The sequence below is a fragment of the Equus quagga genome, chromosome 6 (genome assembly GCF_021613505.1).
Source record: "Equus quagga isolate Etosha38 chromosome 6, UCLA_HA_Equagga_1.0, whole genome shotgun sequence".
Lineage (NCBI taxonomy): Eukaryota > Metazoa > Chordata > Mammalia > Perissodactyla > Equidae > Equus > Equus quagga.
In genome coordinates this window covers 101,300,008-101,327,327 of record NC_060272.1, presented here as the reverse complement: position 1 = coordinate 101,327,327, position 27,320 = coordinate 101,300,008, and the positions used below count along the sequence as shown (strand labels likewise).

At 45.7% G+C, this 27,320-nt stretch overlaps 1 protein-coding gene across 1 annotated transcript; it reads right to left on the bottom strand.

Moving 5' to 3' along the window:
* Positions 1-1,330: 1,330 nt before the first annotated feature.
* KLF9 (KLF transcription factor 9) lies at positions 1,331-26,161 on the bottom strand. The gene is made up of 2 exons (XM_046664316.1): positions 24,836-26,161; positions 1,331-4,724 (listed from the first exon to the last, which is right to left on the bottom strand). Exons 1-2 carry the CDS (start codon positions 25,338-25,340, stop codon positions 4,495-4,497), a joined length of 735 nt encoding a protein of 244 aa, XP_046520272.1. The 5' UTR covers positions 25,341-26,161; the 3' UTR covers positions 1,331-4,494.
* Between the last annotated feature and the right edge of the window lie 1,159 nt (positions 26,162-27,320).

Sequence of the window (27,320 nt, the reverse complement as noted above, 5' to 3'; positions counted from 1 at the left end):
ATGCTGATGGCATTCCTGCCGAGCGCTTGCACTGGCTGCCATCACTCCCTCCGCATCTTTGCAGGCCTGGCTCCTCCGTGTCATCCAGGTCCCAGCTCAAAAGCTCATGTCCCCTCAGAGAGACTTAATCTAAGGGAACCTCTCCCAACACCCTGTCATCTGACTCTATTTTCATCATAATGCATATCAATCACTATCTGAAATTATATGGATAATTTGTTTATGTGTCTCCATCCACCAACCTATAAACTCCTTGAATGCAGAGAGCTTGTCTGTTTTTTTCACTTTGTGTCCTCAGTGACAACAATGCCTGGCACTAACAGGTGCTCCGTAAAAGGGGTCAAATGAAAACGACACTCAGTAAATCCCCCACTGTCCGGAGGCAGGCCGGCACAGAAAAATGGAGGGCTGGATTTAGAAGATCCAGATTTAGGGGCCGGCCCTGTGGCCGAGTGGTTAAGTTCGCACGCTCCGCTCTGGCGGCCCAGGGTTTTGCCGGTTCGGATCCTGGGCGCAGACATGGCACTGCTCATCAGGCCATGTTGAGGCGGTGTCCCACATGCCACAACTAGAAGGACCCACAACTAAAATATACAACTCTGTACTGGGGGGCTTTGGGGAGAAAAAGGGAAAAAAAATCTTAAGAAAAAAAAATCTTTAGGAGATCCAGATTTAAAGATTGTCTGTCTTTAAAGCTATCCCATTCTCAGTTTCCTCAGCTGAAGTCTGTGGGTAACAACAGTATCTACTGTACACAGCTGCTGTAAGGATTAAATGAGACAAAAGACCCAAACACTTGGCATGACTGGCATGCAACAAGAGTTTAATAAATAAGACCTAGCTGGTATATATCTATGTGAATTACACACACACAGCTTGGGTGTTCATCTTCACTAGACTTAATGGTTCTACTGTCCTGCCTTTGAGACCTCAACTTGTGTGTTCTTACCAATAGCATATCTCAAGAGCACAATCTGAGTCTCTAGCACTCTCTGCCCAGTTCCTAGCACAGCCCAGCATAGTCATGACCTTTATAAACCTCTTTAAGTGATTTATCTGAAAATATAAACATTCCCCTTGAGCATAATACAGTAGTTTCAAGTGGCCTCCATTTCATCTACTTCCTCAGAGGCCTGTGAATAGCAAATACACACACATCTGTACAAATATTGCGCCTGTTGAAAGGCCTGGGGTGGAATCACCTTTGCACTCATCCTAAAAGCCCACGAGCTCAGGTTAAAGACGTCACTTCCGTTATGGCAATAAAGACGTCACTTTCGTTATGGCAAAATCCGCCCCCTTCACAACACATAATGGCTGGAACAACTCGATCTTTATCATTTATTATTTTTATTTGGACAACATATATACATATGTACAAAATACCCACTGTCAGAATCCTCTTTTATAATTTCATTTGATTTACAAAAACGGGACAGCAAAATAACTTAGGTCACTAATACTGTACAAAAATAAAACTGATTAAACAGTTGTAAAGATCAGTATCTTACAGTGTTACAGATCATTCATCTGTGGCGAAAGAACGTCTCAATCTGTCCAGAGTGATGAGTACTGAGTTAGGTCTACCTGCAACTGACAGCTAATCAGTGTCTGTAATTCTAACTACCAAATATAATTCTCAAAAGAAGCATGATGTAGAGCCAGACCGTAAAGCCAGGGCATCATTCCACAGTGGTGAAGGGCTTTCTTCTTCCCTAACCAAGGAGAGGAGTTCTCTTAACTCTAAAATGATTAAATTTTCCAGAATATGACAACTACTTACAGTATTAGATAAAACAACTTTTCTTTCTTTTTAAACACCTGCGACAGTCTTTCAAAAAATTCAGTTTGGTTAAAAAAGTAAACAAAAATTACTATCCTGCATTTGGATTTTTACACGTTAAATCCATGGTCTTTTTAATATAAAAAGTAATTGTTTCATAGTTTTAGTGTTCAACGAACTCTAGTAGTCCTATTTGAACCATATCTTGAGAGAGTAAACCTAATTCGAATGCTGGTTCCTGTTCCGTGACATTTGAAAACAGGATTTATCACAAAGAATAAAAAGCCTTGAGTTTATACGTTACGTTACTATAACATATAAGAGAATATCAAATGTGTGTTCTTCAACGACTTGAAAAGGCAAGTAGCAACTTTTTTTGGGAAGTAAATTGTGCATTTTTTTTAAAACAAGTTGCTGCATTGACATCCGTCTAAGTGCTGGACAAGAGCCACACGTAGATTTACTCCTGAAACAATAAGGATTGTCTTTCACTGACTTTGCTTGGTTTTCCTTCATTTCGTTCTGTGAGGGGAAGATGAGTTTGTACAAGTTTGCGGGTTGCCAGGCAACCCCAAACTCCTCACTCACTTTAGGCAGCGCGCAGAGGGTCACAAGTGGAACCATTCCATGAGTTCAGTCGGAAATAGGCGGCCTCACCTATATCCTATGGAAGAACAGATGTCCTTAAAACTTATTTTGGACACAAATTAAAATTTGGTTTAAAATAAGCGTTTCAAAAATCTGAAACAGAGGTAGAAAGTGTTCTTTATTTTTTCCTGACATGTTTTCCCGCGAGAAAACACTTTCCTTTGTACCCCACGGCCTGCTCCCAGAGTCCCTAATGTTAAAAGCAGTTCTCTTTATAGAACTACTAATACACCTACGTTGATTAAACAAACGGAAAAAAAAACACCGTGCTAGTGATGGCTATAGTCTTGGAAGTCGGAGTTGGCCATGACCCGTGCCTGCTGCAGGAGCCCACATGGCTCTGCCCTGGAGCCAGCCTGTGTCAGGTGGAACAACGAATTCACTACGTGGGTGCCCTCCGTTCACACAACACATCTTATAGCACATGTATAAACTAGAGTGCACCATAGCTCCCTGTGTTAAATAGCAGATAAAATTGTCAGAAAGTGTTATTTCTGAAGAAAAAAAAAATGTAAACATTTCCCCCACGATCACTGCTGACTCCCCTTTTTTTGAGGTTTCTTCTGAACTATGAAAACTCAGTTCCTTTTTCTGACCATGTCAAGGCCAAAATTAAGTTCTCAGGTACATGGCGTATTATGGATGCAGTGGTTTCGGCCATTGTAGACACCTGGATACAAGAGAGATAGTGGTGAGGCTTCGGCTGTACAAGATACAGTGATGTGCTTTCCTTTGTATGCATTCCGTGTGCCTTCGTGCTCCAAAAGGGACGATTTTCCAGAGTCTCCTCTGAAATTATCGTGGTATTTTCCCTTGGCACTCATTACTCCTAGGGACATATTTTTCTTTTCGTATTTCGGCTCGCTTTTCCTTTTACATCACTCTTGCACCTGTTAGTGGGAGTTCTGTAGGAAACACGGGAAGGAGACCAACCAACCTTTTCCCCGAAAAATAGACATTTCCAGAGCTAGTCACAGTTATGCACCCATTCAAAAAAAACCCAACAGAGTCAACGCCCTCTCTCTTCGTGGCATTATGGTACAATAGATGATGCTAACTAAAAGGATCGGAAAATTTGGAAAAGTTAATAGAGTTAAAATTCTGTCTGTTCTTTCGAAACTAAAAAAATATATACTATCCTCCTCCTCCTTCAGCATCTGTCATATATATTCTGCCCTCGCATCTCTGCCGTGATTTCACAGGGAAACGTATATACGGTAAACTAAGCAGATTATAACGTGGTTCCACATAGAATGTCTGTTTCTATCCTTAAAGCATGTATTTACCTTACTCATCCTCTGCATTAGAAAGTAGAAGTGCAGCTTATGTTCAAAAAGGACAATTCATACAAAGCAAGGTTTAAAAGTTCTGTACTTACTGTAACCTTTCAAAGGTTTGTCTTGATTAGTATAAATTCAGACTGCTTACCCATTGACTCTAAGTGACTTTTTTGTTCTCAAGTCTTTAGATGACAGATCATGCTGGAGTAAATGTGCTCTTGCTTGCATAAAGACAGCTGTGCTATGGCGTTTTTTAATCTCAAAAGTTAACGTGATTCAAGAGAGTGGTTTTGCTAAAGAAACGGAAGCACACTCGTCATTACATTAAAAGGTAAGAAAAACAATTCTGAGAGACAGCAAGCAGAAAGGGCCCAGAATCACTGTGTGAGGCCACAGGTCAACGCACCCAGTCAGACATATGTACACCAGTGTTGAATCTGGAAAATTCTACCCCAGTCTTGGCCTTACCCCCCCCCCCCCCCCACCCACCCTCCCCCAAAAAAGTAAAGGAGGAAAAAAAAAAGAAGCATTTGCCTTCCTTCCAACAGTCAGAGACGGTTCAGAGTTGCCTCTGCAAGGGGACCAAGTGTTGACCGATCCTAGGCTACCACGTGCTTTTGAAAAACAATGCAGGGAGAGGAAAATTAGAATATTGACCAAAGAACAGTGGCTTCCTGTGCTGGCAGGGGGCCTCTTCTGGGCGTCGTTTCCGTGTCTGTCTGTTGGCTGGGAGTAGTTTTGTCTGTGGGGGTCCATCCCTCCCTGGCCCCGGCGGGTAGCACCTCACAAAGGGTGGGCCAGCGCCTTTTTTGACCGCTTGATCATGCTGGGGTGGAACTCGGTGTGGCGCCGGGCGTGCTTGGTGAGGTGGTCGCTGCGCATGAAGCGCTTCTCGCAGAGCGGACAGCGGAACTGCTTCTCCCCGGTGTGGGTCCGGTAGTGGCGGGTCAGCTCGTCCGAGCGCGAGAACTTTTTAAGGCAGTCTGGCCACGTGCAGGGGAAGGGCCGCTCACCTGGCAGGAGGGAATCAGACAGGACACGGTTTAAAGAACACGGAACCGAAACTCTGAACGCTGCTCATGGTCACCCATCTCTATGCCTCAAGGGATAAATCCTTTGCAGATGAGTTTATGGGCTGAATTATTCCCGTCGTCCACCCCACCCCCCGCCCCCATATATATGCTGAAGTCCTAACCCCTAGTACCTCAGAGTGTGACTGGATTTGGCCATGGGGCCTCTAAAGAGGTAATTAAGGTTAAACGAGGTCATTAGGCTGGGCCCTCCTCCAATGACTGGTGTCCTTATAAGAAGAGGAGATGAGGACCCAGAGGCACAGAGGAAATGTCATGTGAGGTTGCTGGGAGAAGATGGCCACCTACAAGCCAAGGAGAGAGGCCTCAGAAGAAACCAACTGCACCAAGACTTAATCTTTGACTCCTGGCCTCCAGAACCTTGAGAAATGTACTTGTGTTGTTTGAGACGCCCAGAGTGTGGTACTTTGTCATGGCAGCCCTGGCAGACGAATATGATGAGGAAATTGCTGAGAATTATCTTCTCTAAGCAAACGAGCTTGCTATTTTGTACCCAATTGGATCCTCAAGAGTCTTGGAAATTATTTTTTCTGGTTTTATTCTACGCAGTTGCTGGCTTCCTGAGTTCTCTCAGAGGAATCCAAAAACTTAGGCCTTTGCTAAATTTCCTGGCATCTGATCAACTTCCCACCTGGAGCTGGCACCTCCCTCGAGCTCCTGAGTGCTGGGGCCGCCGGGCCTGTGTCTCAGCAAGTCTGGTGACAGGAGGCCTCCTATCTGACAAGAAAGCCTGCCTGTTCTTGAAACCAGCCTTCCTGCGAAGGCCATATTTTAAGTCATGTTGTCTTAATACTAAAAATAAGTTTGTTCCCTCTGCCACATAATAGTCCTTTAAACATCTGAAGGCAGCTATCATGTCTTTCTCTAATCTTCTCTCCTCCAGATGAAACAATCCCAATTTCTTCCATATCTCTCATGAAAGAAGAATTGACATTATTCTAAAATAATAACACAGGTGCAGGCACAGAGCTAAGGGCTTTCCAGACATCATCTCATTGAATTCTCACAGGATACCCCACAAAGTGGCCCATTTTACTGATGAGGAAACAGAGGCTGGGAGGGCCAGAGTACTCGCTCAGAGTCACACAACTAGAAAGGAGAGCCATGAACTGACACCATATACTGGACTCCAGGGCCCATGTTCTTGGCCGCTCAGCTGTCCTGCCTCTCATGGGTCATCAGGACTTGACAGTGTTTCCACATCCCTCCCCACTCCGATTGCTTTCCTTGAATTGATGTTATTGTCTCCGTGTCCCACTTAAAATGCAGCTGGCCTCACCCTCCAGATGTGATCAGGCCAGCATGAGGGGCCTCCTGACCCCTGGAATGGCAGGGGAGGGCCTGTGTCCATTTTGGGGGTGGGGAAACACACATAAGTAGAAAGGCAGAAGGAGCTGGTTACGATGAGAGTCTTGCTTGTCCCTTTTGTGAGTGACTGCCACCTCCTGGCTCTGAGCGCCTGCCTGCCTACTCCTGACCCCTTTCCAAGCACAGCCAAAAGCAGCTGCTTCATAGACTCAGGGCACACAGACTCCTGGTTTCCACAGAACCCTCCAGACAGTCCTCTGGTAGCCGTGAGGAGTGAACACTTTCTCACTCCTGTCCCCACCTTCCTGGAACGCAGAGAGAGGCTCAATAGCGTGGAGCTGTCCAGCGTGGGGCATCTGAGTCATCCAAAAATTATCCATTCTCTCCCCCAACTGGTTCTCACCTGTGCCAGAGACGTAGAAATAATAACAGCAAAACCAGACCTCGACCACCTTCGTGACAATCAGTACAGGCTAAGGTTTTATTGCTGTTCTCTAAGCAGAGCAGTGATCGTCCAGCCCACTTGTTCTTGTGGGAAACCCAAGGTGGGCAAAACAAATCTGCACAGGCAAATTTGCTACACATGGGTCTAGGTACAAACCTTCACCGAGCTCTGGGCTGAAAAGCCACAGCAGCAAAGGGCAATAGCAAACCAATGGATGCGAGCCCTCCCCGAGGGGATGGGCTCTAGGGCTAATGAGGCATGAGGATGCTCAGTCTCCAGTAGGGCCAAAAAGGAAGAAAGAGAGCCTCACACTGAAGCCTCTGAAAAACTCAATGACACAGAGTTGAAAGCTACATGTTTGCAACTTCTGTGGGATCAAACAGCATTTTTACCCAGTTCAGCAGAATGCTGAGCAAAAGAAGAAATGCAGGTTGTCACAACCCAACAAGGTCTCAACCTCCCGGGGCAAGGACAACGTCATGTCTGACTTTTGTGTGCAAGCATTTAGTAAATGCCTAAACTCTGTGTGTGTGTCTGCTGAGTCTGTTAATCCTCCAGGTCGCTCACATGACCAAAGTCGGCTCAGAAGTTCCCAGAACACTGGAGATGATTTCTGGGCTTTCCAGAATTAGACTGCAGTGAAGTCCTCTGTAACCCCAATGAAGTGTCTATGGGGACAATCTTCTTTTAAACATGTTATGTTAAAATATAGAAGGGTCAGAATTCATACAGTGAAATGTAAAAAGCAAACCAAAAGACCGTCTCTGCTCTCTTTACAGGAGCCCTCTCTCCACTGCCCTATGATCTGGTGGTAAGGAAAGCAATGAAAAGGAAAAGCTCAGTGTTCTCTCAATGCTTGTTAGGACAAAAACTGACAGAGGTGGTTTTCTTGGAGGAGTGGTAATGTGGTTTAGCTTACTCACTGGCACATGTTTCTTTCAAGTGAGTCATGAGATGAGGTTACTTTATTTGAATAGATCTGTGTCCACCGTGGGGAAAACGCATCAGAAGACCACTCTGCTGTGTGCTAGGACTGGGGAAGAAATAAAATGGCTTAATGGAGGTGATAGTGGAAAAATGTCAGGAAGCCTGAATCAGCTGTATGCACAGAAGAACTCTTAAGTATTTATGCTTACGATTTACATATATATCAAGTGTAATCAGGGTCCATTCCCATTGAATTCACTTTCAATCTGGCTTATGGCTACCCTCTCTTCTCGGCCCCCCATAGTTGCCATCCTGTGATTGTTCTCATTGCTTCTAATGCGGATGCTGTCACTGACCTAGCATCCTTATCCCGGGGTGTTTCAGAGAGAAGAGAGGGCCACCCACAGAGCCCAGAGCAAATCAGAGCCAACGGCAGCCTTTGTTAGACTCATATAACTTGTATAATTCAAGCTTACAGTTTCCAAGCATTTAAAAAAAGATCTACTTGGAAGTGAATTGCTAGCGTAAAAGCTCCAGAATCATTTTATTCTTCTTGGATCCCTTGGAAAAGCAGTAGGAGCTTTTAGTCAATGATCTAAATTAGGGGTTAGCAAACTATAGCCTACAGGCCAAATCTGACCTGCCGTCCATTTTTGTAAAGTGCATGAGCTAAGAATGGTATAAACACCATGCTCGTATTTGGTTTTTACCAAATGGTTGGAAAAAAAACAAAAGCAGAAGAATATTTTGTGACAGAAGAAAATTATATGAAATTCAAATTTTATGTCCACGTACAAAGTTTTACTGGAACAGAGCCATGCTCACTCGTTTATGTATCATCTGATGGCTGCTTCTTCACTACAACAGTGTCGAGTAGTTACGACAGAGATCGTACGGCCCACAAAGCCTAAAATATTTACCATCTGGTCCTTTGTGGAAAGTTGGCCGACCCCTGATCTCAATGTGAAGATGTGAACTTCTACGTGGTGTACACCACAGTGTGTAAATCCAGATGTCTTCAGGAGCCAGACATGTGATACAAACGGGTGAAATGCCAGGTGTGTTAGCTCATGGGTTGAGGTAGAAATCATGGCCAAGTGGAGAGGCTTTCCCACTTGAAGACATTCAAATTCCACACTTTATAAAACACTGTACCAGCCAAGCAGTATGTGTGCAGGGGGACCTAGATTCTTCTTGGGGACTTAGAATTTGCAGCCCTTTGAAATCATCCACCTCTTTAACTCAGCGGTGAGTTCGCATACAACCTGTTATGGGATACCTTTCGGCATGTTGGTTAACGATAGACACATAGTACCAACTAGAGAATGATACATACTTTGCCTCTAAGAAAGCATGGAATGGGGAAATCGTATGTAGAGAAGGAACAGAATTTAAGGCTGAGTGGGCCCAGAGATGTTCTGCCGAGGGAAAGAGAGACCTTAGAGAGGCTGTGGCTCACCCTTCATCCTGCAGCCAGGGGGACATCAGCAGGCGCTTTCTATCAGCTCAGGGCTAAGGCCCAAAAAAAGAATGGTTATGTGCAGACTGAACAAATTCATGTGGCAAAGCAACTATCAATGAAAGAACATTTAAACTTGTCTTTAGTATTAATGAGAGAGTTATCATCCTCCTGCAGAGAAAAAAAAAAAGAACAGACATGTACTAGTGCTTTATTTCTGGCCTTCGCAGGAAAACACACCCAGAGGCAGTGACACAATAAACTCCGCTTTACTGGAGCAGAGCTGTTAACAGCACAAGTTTCTCCGTGTTCTCATTATTTATAAACCACTCCCCTCCCCTTCCAGCAACAAGCTAAGCACCTCTTGCTGACAGAGACTCAGCTCCGAGAATAAAATAAACTTGATCAAAATGGTCACTGAACACGGCACCAAAAGTGCACAGGCTTTCTCTGTGGAGACAGGTCAGGCCTGCAGAAGTCTCCTGGGCCTCCAGCAGGTTCAAAAGAAGTGGAGTGGGGCCTGCAGGCTGTGCCCCTGCTTACTTAGCACAGACGGCTCCCTGTTTATCAGAAGGAGCCTCCACGCCACCTGGGGGTTAGTTGACGATGCCAAGAGAAGCTTATTCTTCTCGGCAAGGTCTTCAAACAAACGGTGGTGAGTTCTCCATAGAGAGGGAAAAAGAGGACGAGCTCCAGGCAAGTGTGGGGCTTGCTAACTGGATAGACCCCAGCCTGTCCAGGCTCCCCTGAACTCAGACAGGCCGCCACTGAGGTCCTGCCTGGGGTGAGGCAGCTCTGTGCTCTCCACAGTCCCCCTTTCCCACCTGGTTCTTCGTACCTCCCCTTCCACAGTCCCACCAGAGGGCCTAAAATGGGCTAACCTTAATTGAGGCAAGAAGTTTAAAAATGCAAACTCTGAAGCTTCCATTGCTTCTAGCAAAAGTAACCCAATCTAGTAAAACAAACCTAAGGGAATTAGGCCCCCTTTTCAGAAATGAACTCTAAAAATGCCAATTAAGAATCATAGCTTCTTGCAGACACACAAAATCAAGGCTGCTTCTTGAGGAAAAACAGTGTTTTTTAATTGTAAAAAAGCAACTAGGATCCCAGAGATAACAAGATAATCTGATATTAGAAAATCATATTGATATTGATATTATTCCCCACTTTAACAGGCTAATATGCCCCCACACCCCCACACACATCTTGCCTTGTCAAATGCCAAATAGTATTTGATCAAATTCAACATCCAAACCTCATAAAGCTTTTAGGAAAATAGAAGAATAGTTCCTTAACAGGATAAAAAATATAGATCTGAAACCCTTCCCCAGCAAGGTCAATAGTAATAGAAAGGTAGCATTCCCACCAATGCCAAGCTCAAGGCATGAAGGGACACCCACCCCGTCACTACAGCTATTCAATAGTGTTCAGGAAATGCTAGTGAGCGCAATTAGATGACAAAATAGGACGTAAACCCTGGGAAGGAGGAGGTGAAATAAGAATTATTTGTAGTCGACACAATTTTCTATTTGGAAAGGCTACAATAAATAACTGACAAATTAACATAAACTAGAAATGCATTCACGGGTGTAGGTATGCAAAAGAGCAATGGTTTTCTTATACACCAGCCACAGCCAGTCAGGATAAGCCTAAAAAGTTCAGGACCTGCATGAAGACAATCATAAAACCCTGATAGAACAGAAATGAATAAACGGAATGTTTCCCATGTTCTTGGAGGGTAAGACTCAGTGGCGTGAATATGGTAATTCTGTCCGAATTCCTCTACGAAATTAACACACACCGTAGAAATTCTTTTTTCTTGAACTTGACAAAATTATTCTAAAGTTCATTCGGAAGAATAAATATGCTCAACTTGCCAAGAAAATTTTGCAACGGAACAATAATAAGTGAGCACTTGCGATAGCAGTTATTAAAATGTATGATTAAAGCCGCAATAATAAGATAGTGTGATACCAGCACAGGAAAAGAGAAATCAGTGGAGCAGAGTTGAGTCTGAAAATAAACCCAAGACTCTATAGGGATGGGGTACTTCAAATCAGTGAAGGAAAGGATTCAATAAACGGCACATACATCTGCTAAAAAAAAAATTAAAAATTAAATCTAGATCCCCACGTTTACCTTTCACCTAAATAAATTCCCAATGGGCTAAAACACATAAACGTAAAAAAAATAAAACCTTAAGGTAAAAGAAAATATAGGTGAATATTTTTAGAATCCTGGAATGGAGACAGACTTTCTAAACATGAAACCAAAGGCAGAATCTTACTTGAAGGATAATTTTGAAATACATAAAAATGTTAAACTTCTTCATGGCAAAAATATACATAAGTAAAAAAAAACAAGAAGCAAAACAGTGAACTAATAAAGGAAACTGTGGCATATGACAAAAGGTTAAAATCTGTAATATAAAAAGGACACAAATCAAAATGAATAGCCCAATTTAATACAACTGGGCAAGGATGCAAATAAGCAACTTACAAAATAAGAAATAGTAATGGCCAATAAATAAATCTATGAAAATATATTCAGTCTCACAAGTAATGAAAACATGCCCATTAAGACATCAACAAAATATATATGAGGCTGGTGAAAACATTAAAACATATGTTCCCACCTATCATTGGTGGAGGCACGAGAAAACAGGCCCTCTAATGCATGAGTGGGATTTATAATTGGTCCAAGGCCATTTGGCAATATGTTCTTCTAGGAATTATTTTTGGTAGTAATTAGATAGGAACACAGAAATATACAGGGATACCAGCCTTGTTTATAAGGCTAAAACTTGGTAACAATTCAAATGTCTAACAATAAAGAACTAACTGGTCTAAGAGTTATAGAGTATCCAATATAGTGGAATAATATGCACTTGTTAAAACGGTACTAGATTGTTACATAATGAAAGGGAAAGATGTTAGCCGTCCAATGCTAAGTGAAAAGAGCAGCCTACGATCTGCTGTGTATGTGCGTGAACATCTATGGAGAGAAAAAATCCTGGGAGAATAGATAGAAAATGTGAATAGTAGCTATTGATAGGTGAGCAGATAAAGAGCAACTTCTAATTTTTTCTGTAATTTCCCCATTTTCTGATTTTTTTAAACAGCAAGTACAAATTTCTTTTATAATGAGAGAAGTCATAAAAAAGTTTTTTCATATTAAAAAAAATCTTACTGTAAACAAAGGAAACAATGACGCATTTGAGTTTAAATTTTTCCACAAATGGGTTGATCAAGAATACATTCCACTGGGGGATGGGGAAGAGGAGTCACACTCTAGTGAGAAATTACGGGAACACTCCAGTGCCCAAGACCAAAGTAAAAGAAGAACCATTCCTTCTCAGATTGTTAGAAAGTGAGAAACTTTTGGAACAAACTACATCTGTTTTCTCTCTCCTCCTCCAGCTTCTCCTCTCCTACTTTTTCCATATGTGAAAGGAAAATGCCCCTAAATGAAGGGACAGGAATCTCCCTTCACATGCGGAGTTACACAGACAGTAGTGGCAGGGCTGCTCCCCTAAGGAGTGTCGTTAGGAAGCAGGGGGAGAGAGAGTGCGCAGATGTGCAAAGACGGGCAAGTAAAGTCCGATGCAGTGTTCCTCATGGACGAGGCTGGTAGGGCACGTGTCCACCCAGACCTGCCCCGACCCCTGGCACCTCACTGTCCATTGTCGTGGGTCCTCAGTCCCCATGGGAAAGCAACATTGACTTGCAAGTACCAAATGTGAGCCACTGCTTTATTGTGTTTTATTCCCATTATCCTCAAGTGCAGACCCACCCATGTATTGGACAGAAGAGGCATGCAGGCCATCTCTGGGTACAGACAATCCTACATTTCCCCGCACAAATCATGCTGATTAATATTGGACTCAAATATCAAGAAATCAAAAGCCTCATTTGCCAGAAACATCGCTACATATGATGTTCTGAAGGAATAAAAACGCTTGATACGCTTTGGAAGAATAAACTTGCCTAAATGCCAACCTATCACATTACCATTTTCTTCTGGCCTCTCTCTCTGAATCCTTCTTGTGATTTGGTTTCCTTTCATATTTTATTTGTTGATATAACAAAGTCACTATAGAGTATGGATGTGAGATCGTACTTCCTGGTCCCTGTGTTTATCTGTGGAAAGCAGCTTGTCCCATATTTTAGGGTCTGAACTGGGAAGTGGGTGTGTCTCTACCATCTGTCACGCAGCACTTCCTCACTGGAAGCTGGTGTCTAGGCAGCAAGCCTGTCCGAATACTGCTTGCACATCCCCGCCCTCGACCGATCTGTGAGACAGCACATGTGCCAGGACCTCAGAAATAAGGACAGCAGACATCAGATTCTTGATTCTTTAGGTTCTCAACCCGGCAAGAGACATGTCTTCATGTCTCCGTTATACAGCTCCACCTTAGCAACTCTGAAGCAACAGAGAGGTGAAGGGACCTCCCCACATCCACACAGCGAGGTCCAGGCCCAGATTAGCTGATTCCCATGCCCGCATTCGTCCTGCCATCCCAGACTGTGCTGCCTCTGTCCAGTTATTTGTGGGAAAAAGAAACAATAAATAAATAACCTCCTAGGCACTAAACGTTGAACTGGATATAAATGTCTGATGGCAAAACTATCCTGAGAACATAGATTCTTTGAAGCCTTGCATTTGGGGTGATTTTTATGACCATCTAATTCACACCTGTCCCGTTTCACACGAAGCCCGACTCAGAGACGACTTGCCCAAGGACACCCTCCGATTGGAACCGTTTTCCAAATTCCTTCAGTTTCGAGCAGAAAACAAGATTAGATGTGAAAGAAGAGCAAGGCCCCGAGTGAAGGTACAGAGAGCCTTTGAGGGTGGGTTTTCCTAATTCTTACTCCCAGGCCCTTCTTTCCATATGCACTGCCTCCGGCAGGGCAGAGACGATTGAAAACAAGTAAGTTGCTGCTGAGCTTTAAGTTTCAAAATAGAATTTGAAAAATGTAAAGCAGACCCCAAAGTCCTGCAACTCCCTTGATTTGCTAGAGCTTCGACCTGAGCTGTAGAGAGAGAGACCGGAGGGGCTGTGTTTACAGAGTAGACAGACAGGTCTCTCAGACGGGCCCAGCACTCCACACTCTCCTTTTAGAAACGGGCTTGGGCAGTCCCCAAGGAGCAGCCACGGTTGCCTGGTCCCCGGCATGCTTAGGGCCTGCGTGAGCCCTCTAGGGAAGTCCCCCACACACGCCAAGGCACCTGAGGAGTTGGCTGCGCGCCTGGGAGAAGGGTCTCAGGGCACGCCTCACAGTTTGCACATTTCCAAACGTAAGGTGGGGACAGGGACTGTGTGTTCCTGAGCCCAAGACCACGTGGTCAGGAGAATGCCACAGGAGAGCTGAGTCACAGAGCACAAGGTTCTACCTCCCGGATCCACGGTGCAGGGTGCAGAGGCGCTCTACTGCAGAGGCTGCCAGCAGGTGAGGACCAAGACCCAAGCAGCGGAGACCACCAAGGTCAAGGAGGGCATGCTCCATAGACAGCCCCCTGTGATGCCAAAAGAAGAGGGGAGTCTCTTGCCCACCAAACAACAGATCACTCCCAGGAGAAAGAAAGGCAAAGGGAGAGGGAGAGAGAACTCTGATTTTGCAAACATTTACCCAAAGGAAAATACAATTGAATACAGAAGAGACTTAGAGACCCTAAATGGCCAAGATGAAGTTTTTCTACTCACAGCAGAAATGGGTATGTGTGGGGCAGTGGACGGAGTGGCGAGGGAGATCGAGGACTCAGCTCTGCTTATGGACAGTTACCACTTTGCACACCCCAGGTTTGTGACCAGGAGATTCCTACTCAATGCACACAGTTGCTTTACAAGGGCCACCGAGACTTTTGGCGTCCTTAGCAAACACAAGGATAACCTCTCCATTCGTGCACTTAGGTGAAATTCTATGTAGCATCCACAGCTTCCAGCCTGGGGGCAGCTGCTATCCAGAGAGCTAAAGCCTTTGGCTCAGGAAAGACGATGGGTAAAAGGAAAATACAGGAGTCGAGACTGTTGTCTGCTTAGTAAGTGGCTACTCTACAGCCAGGTTGTGGTTCTCGTAATGACTCAGAGTGACTAGCGGCTATTCCAGCATGTGTTTCCAGCTTTTTCTCTCTGGTCTCAACCTCTGTACACTGTAAGGCTGTGACGGCCATAGATCCTACTCACACATGCCACATGGGCCACCATCTAATAGTTTTGCAAGCTCTAACAGAGTAAGCCACTAATTCACATGGCCTGGTGTTTGTTATCAAAGACCACGAGGAATGGCAGGGCTGAGCTGTCCAAACCAAAGTACCCCCCTGCCTGACTCCCCCAGGCATTTCTGGGCAGCTCTTCGACATTTGGGAGCAGGCAGGATGTCGAGAACAAATGACTCAAGTTGGAAGGGCACAGCCCATGTTTCTTTCACACGGGGACCTCACTTCAGTGGGATCATGCTCCCCAGACAAGCACTTGTGGCTGGCCATGGGTATGATTTACATCATGAAAGAGGGAGAGCCAGCTGTTTGGATGTCATTCTGCTTATTTTCATTAAATTGGCAATGGTATAAAACTACTGTAGAATTATGGCCGCATAGCGATTTAAGTCACTTTAATGTGTTTTTGCAGGTTATTTTTAAGATCTAATTTTTGCCTCTAATGATTTATTATGGTGTTTTTGTTGGGCATCACTCACACTGAATAGACTTCTGAGTCCCAATGGGAACTGCCATATAAAAAGTTCGTCTTTGTAAAGATGAGGCCTTGATCATTTAGCACATGGGGTGACAAACATTCATAACCCCAACTCATTTCTCTGGGCATCTAAATAGACAGGCAACTGGGATGAAGACCAAGTGAGCGGGACTGCTGATCACACTGCTCTTGCTATTCTTGTTCCACGCGAGGCTTTCAGTCCTGGCTTCCAGAACCTCCACTGAGAAGGGCCTAGGGGTATGTGCTTGAGCACAAGAAAAACAAGTTGAAATAATCGATCTTCTACCAAGATCATTTAGTCCATGCCCTTGTGGCCTATCTTTTAGGTTGAACTCCAGAGATAGCTCACAGCTCTTTCTCTTCACGGGGAGAAAAAGATCGAGAAAAAAATGTTGCTATATTGATCCATCTTTCATTTTGTCAAACTCTGCTCTTTAGAACATCCTGTTTGTCATTCTAAATGGGCAGATAGAGTGACTGTTGGTTTTGCCTGTGTGGCATCCATTCACTCTTTTGGATAATACATAAAACACCTTGAATTGCCTTTTGGAAACCACCCCTTCCCCACTCTAAGTCTATGTAATCGCATGGGGGTGACCCCACACCCCGAGACCCAGAGGCTGGATGTGACCCAGCTGTGCCTCGGTGACTGAGTCCACGGACAAGCACACAATTCTAACTCAGTCATGAAGCTCGAGGCCTGGGACTTTCACTGGAATCACTGGGAAAGGGGAACGGTCTTTCCACAGGGCTTGCTGGCTTGGCAGGATGGGAGTTTGGAACTGCTGGCAGCCATCTTGCCACCATTCAGAGACAGCCTGCCCATGAATGAAGCCAAAGCAAAGGACAAGCCAAGCTGAGCTGGGAGAGAGGCAGACACTGAGTACCTGTATCGAGAGAGACCTGAAACTACAGTGACCCCAGGTGTGTTGCCAATTTGAATTAGTAAAGTTCTAGTTTTCATTAAGCCAGTCCAAGTTTGGATTCTGTCGCTCACAACCAAGAGTCTTGACTCACACAGATGTGGACCCAGAGCTGGGGTCTTTTTCAATCGGAAGGAAGCAGGTTCTGGATAACTATTAGAAAATACAGGATAGGTTTGGTCAGAGTCCAAGATTTCTGCAGATATTCCTAACCAAGGTTCATAAAAACCCACCACAAGCCAGAGTCACAGCACAAGAGTAGAGAGCTAAAGACTGGTGGCTTTGGGGCCAAATCCAAGAGAGCCATGCAATAGCCAGGGTCTCTTCCCCTCTGGCAGAAACCCAACGGGTCCAGGTCAACAAGCATTCATGCGCAACTCCAAGCACCTGGAAACATACTGGGAAAATTCCAGAGTAACCTTGGACTAAGTTAACAAACTCCAAGTCTAATTCCTCTTATAAAACGAAAATAAGAGTCCCTTCCTATCTTATAGGACTTCTGTGAGTTTATATGTGACAATGTATGTAAATCATTTGGCTTGGAACCTGGCATATAATAAATGCTGGATGTTACCATTATTATTGCTATCATTACCACTAACATTAATAATTTACTATTGTTCTTACTATTATTACTGTTATTTACAATGCCTGCTGTCAACATCTAGCACAGCTCTTTGCATGTAACAGTCACTCAATAAATAAATATTATTTAAATGAATGAACTGCTGCTGGATTAATCTGGAATTGTAAACAAAAATTCTAGGAACCTCAAGGGCTTCTGGGCAACACATGTAAATTATTTCTTTTTAATTATAAGACTCAGGATATGGGGACACTGTACAAAATGCTTTAAATACCCCATCTGAATTAAGTCTCATAACTACTCCATGAGTATATAATTACTGAACTCCATTTGACAGATGGGAAAACTGATCTCAGAGTTCTCATAATTAGAGGGGTGAGATTCAAACACAAGTCTGAAGAAGCAAAAGGTAGCGCTCTAACCACTCATCCAATAGCCTCCCTACTGACTGTAAAGGCCTCTCCTAGAGGACCCTCCTGCCCCCCAGCCCCATTCAGGCTCCTGAGAGTGGGCTGGTCCCCTCATCATTGGCTTTACACTTTTCTGACAGCCTCTGTCTTGTCAAAGTTGGCTCCCTGGACGGGAGAGATGGTGAAACATTTTTTCCCCTTCTATCTTTTTGAACAAGGAGGATCTATCAGATTTCTTCCAGTTCTGAGATGTCCATAACTCTCAGGCAGGATTTCTGTGCTTTTGTCTGTTGCCTGCCCCACTGATCCTCATTTTGGTTCAACTCAGGTCCTCCGAGAGGCGCTCACTTCCAAAACGATGGAGAATCGCCTTGGGAAAATGTCCGAACCTTGTTTAAGACAAAATACTGCTGCCTGCGTTTTAAATCCTTGCCATTAATTTTGTAAGGCTTAAGCTCCATCTCTTTATTTAAATCTATTTAAAGAATGTCCTCACTTTTTTAAAAGGTTCGATCAGGGGTGAATTCCATTCTCCTGTCAAATTTGTGATCATTCTCAATTTTGTTTAAAAAAAAAATTTCAAAGGCCAGGGGTCCCTGGTGGCTAACTGGGTCTTGCAGCTCTAGAACCTTTAGATTTCAGATCCAGATGTTCGATTCCCATGCCAGGACTCCAAAGGCTCACAGACTTCATGATAAACCGAGATGAAAAGGGAAGCTTGCGGGTACACCATCATACACGTGGGCTTTAAGCACAAATGGAAACGAATGCCTCCCAGGATCCTATGCATAAAAAATGGATGCACCTCACTCCCTTAGTGGGAAAGGCATTCTCTATGAATAATAACGTTAGTCCTATTATTTGCTGAGGAGACTGCTTGAGGCCGGGATAAGACAAATGCTTACTCTTGGCCTTAATGCACCAAAAAGGTATTAAAGTTTCAGGAGGGCTCCAGGAAGGGATGAGGAGGAAACCTCCCAGGCGCCCCGCCTTGGGCTGTTCAGGGAGAGCTACTCCCATCATGAAAGGGCAGAGGTCCCTGGGGCTGACTGCGCCTCTGCCCTTTTGCTTGGTTAATTCGAAGCAGCTCTTTAAATCAAGGTAAAAAAAATGTTAACCACAGATTGAAACCCTCAGGAGACCCGGGGGGAAAAAATTCAAACCAAAGAAGTGCAAAGAAATCACAATGAAGGAAGATCTCCACACTTCATCTTCAGAGGACCCAGTGCCTTCACTGTGCTACTGAGGAAACGGGAGGCTCTGGGAGATTGTACAAGATGCCCAAAGTCACATGCTCCTCAAGGCAGAGAGCCAGCTTTTGAGCCCTGGGGGCCTTTCCAAACCCTCCAAGCCGCCCCCAATGCTTAAATGGAACAATCCCCATCTATCTGAGAGGGTGGGCATACGGATTTTTTACAGACAAAATGATGGATGTGATGACCTCTCAAGGTCACTTCCAACCTCTAAATTCTATTCTTTGGGTACTAACAACTGCTGCCACCAAGTGCTCTGAGTTAGGCCTAGGCCTGTGACTAACTTTCCAACAAAAAGTGGGGCGGAGCAAGAGACAGGATTGCTCAAAGACCACTGCTAAGGATCCCATTTCTTTCCCTTTTTAACCATCTGTGGGTTTTTTTTTTCCTTTGGCCCCTCCTCTTTGCGTGTGTTGCATAGAAACAGAAAGTGCCTTTGTACCAATTACTAGGCACTAATTTACTCTCTTCAGTGGGCGCAGGGCTTGCTGGAGAAACATTAGGAAAAGGTGGGAGGGTCGGATGTGGGGGAGGACTCCAGCAGCACAGGCCTGGAATGCTGCATGCTTTTTCTCCAAGTCTGAGAACAGCTAAGAGGAGGGGAAAAAACCCAGAAAATTTGGAAGTCAAGACTAATGAAAATGATAAAGCTGTTTTTTTTTTTAAATCAAGAATGCTAATGATCACAAGGCATTCAGAAATCAGATTGATGGGCTAGAAAACCAGCTCTAACCAGGGCACATCAGGTTGTTTTAGGGGTTCCAGAAAGAGTGAATATCAGGAAATTGTCTGCCCACTTTTCTTCTGAATGAACTTATTAAGGAAGACCATTGTCAGCCACTTTCCCAATATGTCATATGATATTTCTCTCTGGGAAGTCCAATCTGGGAATTTCCCACAGACGTTGCAGAATGACTAGTTCTTAGGATAAGCGTCAATAATTGAGACAGGAATGTAAATCTGACCCTTCTGTTCAGAGTCCAAGAATTCATTTCCCTCAGGTTAAATCTTTGCCTCTGAGGGTAATGGGGTGTTACCATCAAAACAGCCCTGTGTTTACTCTGGTATCTCCCTCCCCCACTTGCACCCCTCCCCTCTCTCTTGTTACCATTCACAGAAGATTTGAGAGGAAAATCAAAGCAAACAATGTTTTTACTCTGAAATTCTACTCCACTTGTATTTTCTGTTGTGAAATAGTCATCGTGACAGCAGTAGAAGCTTTTCTAAGGTAACCCCACTTTGTCTTTGCTGGGACAGGAATAAAGAGCTGTTGGGTCTCTGGACAGGCCTCAGGCCCCAGGGTGAGATTCCAGCATCAGGCTAGGGCACTAGGGTCATATTTCCCTGGAATCAAGGGAGTTTTAGCCCCTTGTCTGAAACCCGGAAGCAAACCCTATAGGACATCCCTACAATCCTTATGAACCTACCACCCTCTACAGCTAGAGACCATTTGCAGCCCTCTGCTCTCTTCCTGAATGTTGATTGTTATTTTTTCCTGACAGGATACATGAGACTGTGTCTAGACAGCCTCACTGGGGGGTGAGGGGGTGGGGGGTGGTATTGCCCCCAAGGGGCAAAAATTGGATCTTTGACAGATGAAAAAAGTCTTAGCTATTACAATGGCGTGTGGCCTTCTAAAGGGGCACAGTGCACAGACAGCTCTACAGTATATCTGTGGTACTAAAATGACATGGGGGGAAGGACAGTTATGGGAAAAAAAACCAGCTATAGTCTCCTGAGAGGAGAGAAAATGGGGAAAAAAACAATGATCTGTGCAAGCCCCACTCAAGCTTAGTTGTAAATGCATCTCGGATGAAGCGTGTCAGGTTATGAAACACCATTCCACATCACAGTGGGAACCCTCTGGAAAGAAGACTAGGCAGAGAGAATGTCTCCTTAAGGATCAAGGCACAGAGCCTCCCTTCTCCTCACGAAGGGAAGAGGAAGTGGTAAAGACTGGGCAAGGGCTAATTAACCAGCTGCCGAGGCCACTTCTGAGCGGAGGCCCCTAGTCTGGGGCCTGCTGCCAAAGCCAGACCTTGCCCTGTCCCTGAACCCCTGCTTCCTGGATAATGGACATGGGTCCTTCTCACACCTCTGATGAAACTAAACTCTCCTGAACCAAACAGTTGCCTCCAAAGCTCTTTGCAGTAATTATGGGAGGAGAACGCAAGAGGCACGGAGCAGGCCTGGTCCCTGCATAAGAAAAATTTTAAAACTTTAGTCTAGCTACGGAACATCCCTCCCCAGTTAAGGTTGGCTGGTGACGGACATTTCCAGAGAGGCTGGAAAATCGCTTTCCCGTATTGGAGGATAACTTCCACTGTGGGGGCCGGGCTATCTGGGTCCCTTTCACCAGACAATCTCAGTACCCCAGGGAAATGTACCAACAGGGCAAGAAAAACAGAAGCAGTCACTCTTGGGATGTTGTGGCTCTTGTCTTTCCTTGTTTTACATGAAATTCCTCCTGCCCTATTAAAATAAAAAAACAACCAAACTATGATTTTTAATTTTTTTTCTATAAACTGAGGTGTGACAGACAGGATTTAGGGCTTTCTGATTTCCAGAATCCTGTAACCAGTGTCATCAAGCTCAACCCACCGTCACCACTTGAGGACAGCTGACTTAAAACCCTCCAAAAAGAGAGTGAAATTGCACCTGGCAGGAATATAAGGCCTAAGGTTTCCATCACTGGGATGTCAACCTAACACGACTCTCCGTCAGCCAGTTCCAATGACTTCCAATCTGGAATTTAGATGTAGTTGTTCCCCCCCAATATACATATAGTCTACGTGCAGGGTGAGGGCAGGGTCAGGAAACTTAGATACACTGAAAATTAGTTGTAGTTTCAAATAATATGCTCGATATGTTTTCAGACAAAGTACTCCAATGGGTCTAACTGTTCATCTAATTACAATAAATACACCTGAAGTATCCAAAATGTCTGGAAACGGAAAAGAGTGTATTTGTTCTCTGTTTTTTCACATTAACCATGAATCCACTGCTTCACCTGAGAAGATTATCTGATCTAGAGGCTGAAGAAAAACACATCGTGCATAGTATCGGAAAATGTAAACTAATGTACTGCTTAAAAATAAGTTTATTCTATGTTTCCTGGGTCTGAGGACACCCTGTCTACTGACACAAATTGTAAGATCCAGAACTTCTTGATGGCCTACTATGTGTGGAATTCTATTAGGTGCTTTATGTTATCTTGTCTTTGGACAAGAACCTATGAGGTGTCATAGTACCCTATCTTGTGGATTAAGAAGATGAGCTCAAAGCAAGAAGGGGTTGCAAACTTGAATGCCAACAGAGCCAAAGTAAATGATTAAAATAAGGGACACTGCCCCATATAAAGAATAACCAGTTCAAGCCAATTGTCCCTAGGCAGGAATTCAGGCCTAGTATTGCCAGATCATTCGATTTTTCCAGAGAAGCCAGAAATCTGGATTTGTGTCGAAATCCTCTGATTTTTACATGTTGATAACTAATTAAATTTTTATGAACCCTGTGTTGGGCAAGCCAAACAAATTTGCCAAGCAAATTCAGCAGCAGCTCTAGTTTGCAAACTCTGAATTCAAGTAGCTTGCTTAAGGTGTCACAACTGGGGAACAGTAGGACAAATGAGAACCCAGCTCAGTGCCTCAGAAGGGTCTTTTCTCTTAGGACACTATATATATACCTGCACTGAATTAAATGCAATTTTGTTTAAACAACTCTCAACTTCTACAGCCACGGGTTCTACAGAAGTAGCAGCTGTTTGAGGCAGTAGGAAGAGGTGAGCAAGCTGCAGGCGGGATTCTTGTCCGGCTGCATTGAGCAGGGGGGTGTGGCTGGAATTTTAGCTCTTAAAATCTTCACAGAATGCAGACATTCCAACACTATCTCTTGTCCACCTTCTGGAGTGAATACCAGCAAAAAGAAAAGCTCCTTACCCCACCTCAAAGACAATCTAACACCAAGCTGTATCTGAAATTTCCAAATCCATGAGACCTCCTACCAGTCTCTTATTTAATGTCCCCTTTGCACATACCTTCTCCAGCAGGAGGACGCTTCCGACTATAGTCACAGAGGCCGAGGTTTTTGCTCAACCATGTCCTAGCGTGACAGAGCCCCAAGCCATAAATAAGACACCTGCAATCACCATATCGCTAATTTCAAAAGACTGACTGTAGCATTTCAAACGGGATTAACATTTCACTTCGTTTTCCACTCTTAACTGTGTAAGAGGTTCTCCTGAAACAGCTGAGCCGACTCGCCTTATGGAGAATTGAAGAGCACCACGCATGCACGCACACATGAGCAGCCATTTCTATAAATGCCTTAGAAAATCACTCAGCCGAATGGTCCAGAACGCTGGGAATCTTTTTTTTTCTGAGTTGAACAGACTCAGGTAGCTCACACAGAGGCACTGCAGGCCTCCCCAACGGTACGACTGGGCAGCTCCCTGAAGGAGAAAGTGCCTTTGCTCAAGGTGGCAGTGGGTGTCGATGGGAGCAACTGTAGTCCGGGAACATGGCTGACGCGGCCAGGCCCGCCCAACAGCTGCCGGGGAGTAACACCCTCGGTTAATATACCCCTACTTCACCCCCGGGAGCCACGCTAAAGGTCACATCCCCCATTCAACCTTACAGATACCAACTTTAAAATGTGCTATTTTATGGCAACCTAGATGACAGCCCCAAACAGAACCTGATTTTACATTAACCACGGAGGACCTTCGGTTTTACTCCTGTGCCAAGCAGCCACCTCCACAAGAAGCACTTTCCAAAGAAAATAAAACATGAGATGCAGTTACGTGGCCATTCTTTGAAAAGACCAAACCAAATCAAACCAACCAATTATCATTTTAAAACCACAGGCCCAGGGCCTCATCTTAAAATTACAACAATTACACCAAAAAACGACAATCCTTTTCCAAGTAACTCGGACAACCACATCTTAAACATGGTGTCATAGGACAGAAGGAAAAGGGGTTTCCTGAGAGGACCACGCCCCATGCTTCCTTATCGGAAGAGCACTTGCAAAAGAACCTTGCTAAAGATGGTGAGACAGCATGGCCCAATGTGAAGGCTTTCCAACTTTTTCTGAGTATGTTAAACAGAACCAACAGAATTGGCTGACCAAGGTCCCTGTCAGTCCCCAAAGCCCGTTTTATACTGCAGATGTCTTCCTAGCCACATTCATTTGGCCAGCCCTGCCTCTTGCTCTCCCTGGGAGAGACCCTTCCACGCGGCCGACCATTGCTGAGCCTTGACAGCGGGCAAGGACCACACCTCCTCGGTAACCGCTCTGTTCAGAGGTAGAGGGTGCGACCTAAGTCACGTGGAAAAAAAAAATCCTCTCTGAAATCTCTCTTATTAAAAAAGCTAACTAGTCGTGAAGTTAACCCACCAACCACCACTTGATCAAACTCCTCTGCTGCCTGAAGCAGTGTTATTTTAAACCTCTCTGGGGACTCCTGGCCAAATTTAAAACCACCTTGGCAAGCCCTGAAAAGTAGCAAGCATACGGCTAAATGAGTCCTTAGTCATCCCCGAAAGGTTCCATGTCAAGGGTGCCGCTTGCCCCCAGGTTTTGGCCACTTCGCTGCAACCCCACAAGAGAATCAAATAAAAGATACGCCATTTGACTTCCCCCCCGCCTGCGTCTGCCCAGGTGCGGTGGCCCCACCGTCGCTGGGTGCGGGAGTCCTGGGGGCGGGGCGGGACCGGGGAAGGGCTGCACCGCTCCCCGCGGAGCCACGCACAGGGGCTGGCCCTCCGCACTCACTCTGCCCGCCAGTTTAACGCTCTCCGTGGCTTCTAGAGGCCGAGGACAATTAAGAAGAGAGTGAGCTTGCCGTCTCTACACCGTTCAATTATTTAAAGAGTTAAACAGCATCTTATCCAAAATGTTTGCACCCTTGAGGCCGAGTGTGGTGTCCTTAACGCCCAGGATCGCTGCCCGGCCAAAGGTGAACTAACCCCCGAGCTCGCTGGGAGAGGGAGACGCCGCTAACCTGTATGCACTCTGTAATGGGCTTTGAGATGGGAGGATTTTCCATAGACTTTCCCACAGCCACTGTAGGGGCACTTGTGCCTCTTTTCGGAGGCGTGTTTCCCCTTCGCAGACACTCCAGGGTGGAGGAGGGAGAGTGGGCTGGGCGCGCTGCCAGGATCCTGTCTCTCCTCCGGGCTGTGGGAAGGACTCGACCCAGATTCGGTGGTCACGTCGCTGTCGGATCCCATATCCTCATCCGGACTCTCCAGACTGTCGCTGCACACCGAGGGGGTCTGGATGGGTCGGTACTTGTTCAGGTCCAACAAGCTCTTGGCGATGGTGACCAGCGTGCAGTAATCCTTCCAGGTGTCCCCCGGGTCACCGTGCTCCTTGGTCACCTCGCGCTCAGGTAGTCGCAGTCGCTCGGCGTCCGGAGCGCCCCCATGCTCCGGCACCGCAGCGCGGTTCGAAATGGAAACCAGACACTGGGCAGCCACGAAGTCCATGTAGGCGGCCGCGGACATGGTGCGGGCGACGGCAGCCCCGGCGGCGCGGCCAAACTTGGCGGTGGCTGCGGAGGTTCGGCTCGCCCTGCCCTGGCCTCGGACGACGAGCGCGGCGAGGCGCGGCGCGGCGCGGCGGCCAAGGGGGCGGGGGCGCGGGGCGCTTCCGACTCGCAGGAGCGCCGAGGCGACCTCAGCCCCTCATCTTTACGTAACCGGCAGCGCCTCCGCACGCAGCATCCACGGCCCCGGGCTCCGCCGCGCTGCCGCCTCTTGCCGCCGCCCGTACCCCGCGCCGGGCGCGATCCCCCCGACGGGCGCGCCGGCTGCTCCGCGCCGGCTCCCTTGGAAAGATGCCACACGTGGCGGTCGCAAGTTTATTCGACTGAAAACGCCCCCGAGGCGCTGGGAGAGGAAACTGCAAGAGAGGTACACGCCCTCGGCCGCCTCTCCGTCGAGCCAAAGCCCCAGGACATTCACCCGATCACCCCGACGCAGGTGGCAAGGGCCAGACCAGGTGCCAGGTCTAAGAGATACTTTTCCCCCAGTCCGCGGACGGCTTCGGAGCCCCTTCTCTTGCCGGTCCGCACCGTTCCGGCATTCTCTTGCTCAGTAACAATTTCGCAGAATCCCATCACGTCACAACCCAAACCCCCTCCAATTGGCCGGTGGGGAGGGTGATTCAACTCTGTTTACTTTCTCCCCCTGCCAGTCAGAAGGGCCTTTCGGTGGAGAGGTGCGTCTAGAACTGAGGCGTGCGGCCAATCCGACTGTTCCGTTTCGCTGCCTCGTGCTACCCCTACAGCCTCGAATGCTGACATTTAAAAGGGTAACAGCCGGGAGGCTGGAAAGGAGCAGCCGCTCATCTTCAAGAGGGCCTCTGGGTCCGGTAGCCGGTCCAGGCCTCCCCGCTCACGTTCCAGCCTGCGGAGCTGCGGGACACACCTTCCCTAGTCAGTTGTGCCCGTTCTTATGACAAAAGAGAACTTCAGGTTCGGTTTTCCAGCTTGCAAAGAGTTAAGTGACTTCCTGCAAACGCTACAGTCCCAGCAACCGGCCTTCCAATCAAAAGTAAGTTGGTTGATGTCACTGACATTGGCTCAGCCAATCAGAAGGGCGTTCCGAAAGCAAGCGCTCGACACTTGTAAACGCGAGGAGCTGTAGTGAAACTGGACACATCCTTGTATTTTATGTTGCCGGTAGTAAAATTGAGATATGTATGGGAGGGCAGGGGTGATGAATAAATGCCATGTGAGTCTATAATTAAAAAAAAAGCAACTAAATATGTCAAGTCAGTTGCCCAAGAATAAACACAAATGAGAAAGCATCAATTCGTTTTTTCAGTTTTGGGGCGCAGCATACTTTGGGAAAGATTTTAAATAATTTTTCCATCTTATACATTAACTATGACTAATTCATCTTAAAAATGCAGAGCCGACAAAAGTTCTGTTTTAGAGCATAGTCTTTCTACTGTCTGGCTATTCTTACACTGGAACACCTCATCTTTGGTTTTGTGATACTTCTTAATTCCTCTTTCCCCAGTGCAATTTATTCTAGGTTACTTTAGTTTTTCTTTTGAAGCTATTGTAACCCACCTTCAAATAAGTGGGGACAAAATCCTTCATTTGTGTAACTTAAAAAACGAAATGAAACATTCTTAGCTCATTTTCTTTCCACAGATCCTTGCCTGGTTATTGGCATGTGTTTCTCTTCCCTTGCTTTACAAATGTGGAGACTGAGACCCAGAGAAATGACTTCTCCCCCTTATCAGGTGGATAGTGACAGAACTCAATTGAAACCATAAATCTCCTGATTCCTAGCTCTTTGGGCTTTATGACAACTGAGCTCTTTGGTTTTGTGGAATATTAACAGTGCTAAACAGACTCTTAAGAACTGGAACCAGCCAGAGATCCTAAGCCATTGAATATTGTGGCGTTACTTGATCAACAGTTAGTAGGGGTCTTGGAGTCTGATTAACGCAGTTTGATTCTCCCTCTGGAT

Coding starts and splice junctions, on each gene's coding strand:
- KLF9 (XM_046664316.1), bottom strand. CDS start 25,340: ATGTCCGCGGCCGCCTACATGGACTTCGTGGCTGCCCAGTGTCTGGTT. Junction 4,725..24,835: donor CCATTACAGAGTGCATACAG/GTTAGCGGCGTC, acceptor CCCTCCTGCCAG/GTGAGCGGCCCTTCCCCTGC.